The 5,000-nt window shown below is 39.5% G+C and overlaps 1 protein-coding gene across 2 annotated transcripts in view; it reads right to left on the bottom strand.

Annotated features, from left to right (window-relative positions):
- The window catches only part of nfia (nuclear factor I/A), a 460,723-nt gene that overhangs the window by 78,449 nt on the left and 377,274 nt on the right, over window positions 1-5,000 (bottom strand). For both annotated transcript variants that reach the window (XM_030131808.1, XM_030131809.1), the window contains exon 4: window positions 4,649-4,723. In XM_030131808.1, the coding sequence (XP_029987668.1) occupies window positions 4,649-4,723 (75 nt within the window). The remainder of the gene's footprint in view (window positions 1-4,648; window positions 4,724-5,000) is intronic.

Raw genomic sequence — 5,000 nt, 5'->3', positions numbered from 1 at the left:
AAAACCGTGTGTATCAGACTGTTCCACAAACTCTTCAGGAACTCCGCAATCGCATCACGGCTGAAATCCAAGCCCTACGACGAACACGAATGGCGAGAAGAGCTGTGTTAGAGATGCGACAACGAGCACAGATTTGCATCAGTCTGAATGGTAGCCAGGTTGAAGGTCGTGCCAGACGACTTCGTTGAGACAAAACATTTTGATGGCGAGTAAACATGCTGTAATGGTTGACAATTTCAATTTCATTCACGGTGGCATAAACTGTGTTGGCAGATATTTGGGTGCACAATAAACAATGGACGTTCCCTCTGTTATGCTATGCCATAAATCAATGATTCAATCGCCAGACATGCTCAATAACCACATCAATATGACTGTGTAATCAAAAGAAAAATAAGCATTTCCATTTCAGTGGTACAATTTCTTTAAATGAAAAGAGCGTTTTTTCTGACTCACCCTGTACAACCACATACATAACAGAATACACTAAAAATACACAAAAATAGACAAAAAACACACTAAAATGCACTTAGATATACAGCAACTATGCAAAATTATGCTATAATACACAAAAAATGTGCTAAAATGCACAAAACATGCAGTAAAATACGCTGAAATACACTAAAATATACAAACACTGTACGCTAAAACACACTAAAATAAACAAATACATTAAAATACACAGAACATTCTGTAAATTTCAGTCCTTCCATTCACATAAATAACCTCATAGTTATTGTGTTGAACGAGTCTGAACCATGTTTACATCCACTAGTTCCATTTCCATTTGTTCATGAATAATGTTTGTGTTCCTGATGTTGAAGCTGCTGAAGCTCACACCTGAAACCCCCCCCCCCCACCCCCCACCCCCACCCTTGAATGACTGTTGGAGGCTCCACCCATTCCCATCTCCATTAAGATACAGTGATCGACACTAATTACACATTGGACAAATTCTGCACAAAGATTTACAAAGAAAATATTATAATATCATTTATTGTGTCTGTGGTATTTTTACAAACTCTGAGTGGCAGATTTAAGGAATAATTATATATTTTAAAGATGATTAAGAAAAATAATTTAGAAGTCTTTAAGACCTGACGTGTCATCACTGACACACTTTGTGCATATGCAGTTTGGACGGATGGAACACTTTCATCGTTTGCGCAATTGGAAAAATTCCACCGGTTTCTGAAACCTGAGATGTTGCACTTTATTGGTTTTATTTGGTCATTATTATAATTTACTCACATCTGTACTAGAAGCCGGAGAAGAAGCAGTTTTTAGCAGAATTATAACATGCAGTAAATTGTAAATGACTGCTAGATTTTTAAAGATCTGGAAAAAAAAGTGCTCTGGAGAAATGGGCAAACGGACTCACTCAGCATATTTTCTAACCTTTTGATCGTCAAAATAAGAAAAAAAAGTCCAGGTGGGCCATTTTAGGCTTAGGGTTTAAAGGGTTAAGACTTTTTTGGAACCCGTGGACACAGTTAATACAGTTGATGATGTTTTATTGCCGTTTGTTTTCTTTTTTAATTCATTTAATCTTTTCCTTTGATATAAAGCTGTCTTTTTCGAGGGGGACCTGACCAAGACGTCACGGCGGTAACAATAAAAGGAACTTTAAAACACATGGAACACCACATCAATATGTAAGACACCAGGACACAATGAAACCAGCTAAATGAAATGTTAAATGGCCAGTTTACAAAGTTTTAAAACGATCCAGTCAGACTAGATTTTGTAAGTTATTCCACGTACAAGAAGGAAAATAGGCAAATACTTGTTAAAACACCCTTGAAACTAAGAAATCCACCTGGAAAAATGTTGTAATTGTGATGACTGAATAAAAGTCTGTAGAGTAGTGGACTTTTCTGAACTTGCTCCTGATGGTTTTGAACTTGTAGACCTGGACTATTCATCCTGTGTCCTGTCTAGGTCTGCCCGGCATCCCCCGACCCCCCCCGACCCCCCCGACCCCCCGCCGCCGTCTTTGATCAGGATGGATGTGTATGTGTGTGATTAGGTGACTGTGAGACGGCATTTGCATGTGAGGTGGCGTGTATCTGATCAAACCAGGATAAGAGCGTGTGTGTGTGTGTGTGTGGATGTGTGTGTGTGTGTGTGCGTGTGTGTGTGTGTGTGTGTGATCGATGACTCTTTGATCAGGGATCTGTGTGTGTGCTGACAGGCACTTTACATCGCCTATTGTTAGTGGTGGGCGATCGACAGCCTCATATGGATCCCACTGCGCTCTCTGTCACTCTCTCTCCCTCTCTCTCTCCTGCATGTCGGCACTTTTTAAAGGTCACGTTCATCCCCGTTCTCTCTTTCATTCTCTCTCTCTCTCCCCCCTGTCCTCTGTGTCGATTGCCCGTCTGTCTCATCCCCCCCACCCCACTGTGTCTCTCTCTCTTCTCCGCCCTGCAGTCTGTTGATCGCCCCGCCCATATCTGACATCTCATCAGGAAGTTCCTTCGGACCCATAGAAATAGACAGAGGGACGTCTGATTGGTTAAAGATGATGATGTAACAGCTGACAGCTGATGAGATAAATAATACAAATGTCATAAATGTTGGTATTAACAGTTGTTAAAGTGTAGCTAATGTGATAAAAAGTGGTGTGGAAGTGGAGGAGACATGTCTGCAGTTCAGTTCAGTGTTTTTGTACAACTTTAGCACAGAAACACTTCCTCTAGTCAAACTCATTTTAGTTCAGGTTCCACATTCAGCCCAGTTTGATCTAAAGTGGGTTAGACCAGTAAAACAATAACATTAATAAAATTATAAATAATGCCAACTCCGATTTTTTTCCTCTTTGTTTTAATGCAATAAAGTAAAATTACATGAAAATGTTTATATTTACAAACTATCCTTTCGCAAAAATGTGAGTGACCTGAACAACCTGACATCTCGCAAGAAAAATGATTTAATTTATTAATTTCAACAGTATTATTGTCAGTAGTACTCAGTTTATCATGTACACATGTACTTTATAACTCACAGATCACAGTGTATCTACAAATACACAAAACAATTAATAAAAGACAGAATATTGATCACACTTAACTTATTTTCCTTAAGAACTTTCAGGTTGTTCATATTTGTTCAGGTTAGTTTGAAAATGTAAACCCTTTCATGCAATTTGGAATTATTATTTATAGCAGGGCTGTCCAACTCATTTCAGTTCAGGGGCCACATTAAATCAAATTTGATGTGCAGTGGGCCGGACCACTAAAATAATACCATAATAATATGTGAATAATGTCCACTCTAAACTTTCCTGTATGTTTTAGAATGAAAAAAGTAAAATTATATGATGAAAATGTTGAGATCTCCTAGCTATACTTTATAACAATGTGAATAACATGAACAAACTGAAATTTCTTAAGAAAAATAAGTGCAATTTTAACAATATTTGGTCTGAGTTTATCATTTACACATGTGCATTACACCTTACAGATCACAGTGGATCTACAAACACACAGAACATTTAGTAACAGACAGAAGATTGGTAATTGCACAGTTCAGGATGTTCACATTTGTTCAGGTTATTCATGTTTTTGTTTTTTTTCAATCATAGTTTGTTTTAGTGTAAATACAGTAAAATTACATGAAAAGACTTATTTACAGAGAGAAAAAGTTTTGACTTGTGAGTATTTACAGGTTATTATGATAGGATGTTACTGGTCTGATCCACTTCACATTCATCCAATGGGCCGGACTGGACCCACTGGCAGGCCGGATTTGGTGCCCGGGCCACATGTTTGACACCTCTGATTTACAGGTTTATATGCTATTAATTTACTGGTCTGACCCGTTTCAGACCCACTTGGGCTTTATGTGCCGCCGGAACTAAAATGAGTTTGACCGTTAATATCTTCAGTGTAATTTTTGCACTGAAGGACCAGATTGGACCCTTTGGCGGCCCAGTTTTGGTCCACGGGCCACATGTTTGACACCCCTGTTCTAGTGCACAAGTGACGAGTATTAACTCACTAAACAGAATATGGCACTAGAAACAGAACAAACAGAACAGACTTTTACAGTGAATAAATGACAGAGTTCAGCAAACATCTGAAATACCAACAGAACCAGTCACTTCTGTGCTGCATTTGTTTTTTAATGCTTTTTTTTTTTTCCGTAATCTGAACGTCCACATTTTTGCACAAAGATAAGGTGGTAACTGTCCATAATTATGTAAAACTGTACAGTTAAACTGAAAAACATAAAATGTTCTTATGCCAGATGGGTCATGTTGAGTGCTTTCCACCCATAACAGGCACTTCTTTAGAAACATGAATTCCATCATTGATGTGTTTCATCACAGTGGAGTTTTCAGTTTCACATTTTAAAACTACAATTCAACTGTTTTTGGGTCATTCATTGATGATACAACTGATGACCAGAGGAATGGGCTTAAAACACCTGCATGTTGTAGTACAAATACTCCTATCTAGTGTCGTACAATGCAATGGAAGTGGGCGTCCACTCCTGTGGACACATGGAACCCCAGCGTCTGTGTGTTCATTAAACACAGCACACTCCACTTTGTTCTGGACCAATTACATTAGATTCACTATCGATGACAGATCTGCAATCACATCAGTGCTGCGCCTCGACGGGCAGGGGGAGGGTTACTTACTCTGCGAGACTCGTACTAACTCGGCCACCGTGAAAACGCCGGGCGTCACGAAGCTGTCCTGAAAACCCAGGTGACCTGAGAAAGAGACGCATTATTAGAGATGGAGTCATCCGATCAGAGCAGCCTTTACCCACTGAGGATGACGAGTGTGGAAGGTACGGAAAACTCCGAGTCCACAGTGGATCTGCAACAGGAGAAGAAGAAATACTGGAAACACAGCCAGCAGGCGCTGGAAGCACACTGCAGCTGTGGTAGTACTGCAGTACTAGGACTGTAGTACTGTGAGCTGGAGGAGTACAGATGTAGTACTAACAGATGTAGTAACAGCACTAACAGATGTAGTATGAGTACT

Source organism: Sphaeramia orbicularis, chromosome 4, assembly GCF_902148855.1.
Source record: "Sphaeramia orbicularis chromosome 4, fSphaOr1.1, whole genome shotgun sequence".
NCBI lineage: Eukaryota > Metazoa > Chordata > Actinopteri > Kurtiformes > Apogonidae > Sphaeramia > Sphaeramia orbicularis.
This window is presented reverse-complemented; position numbering and strand designations above follow the sequence as displayed.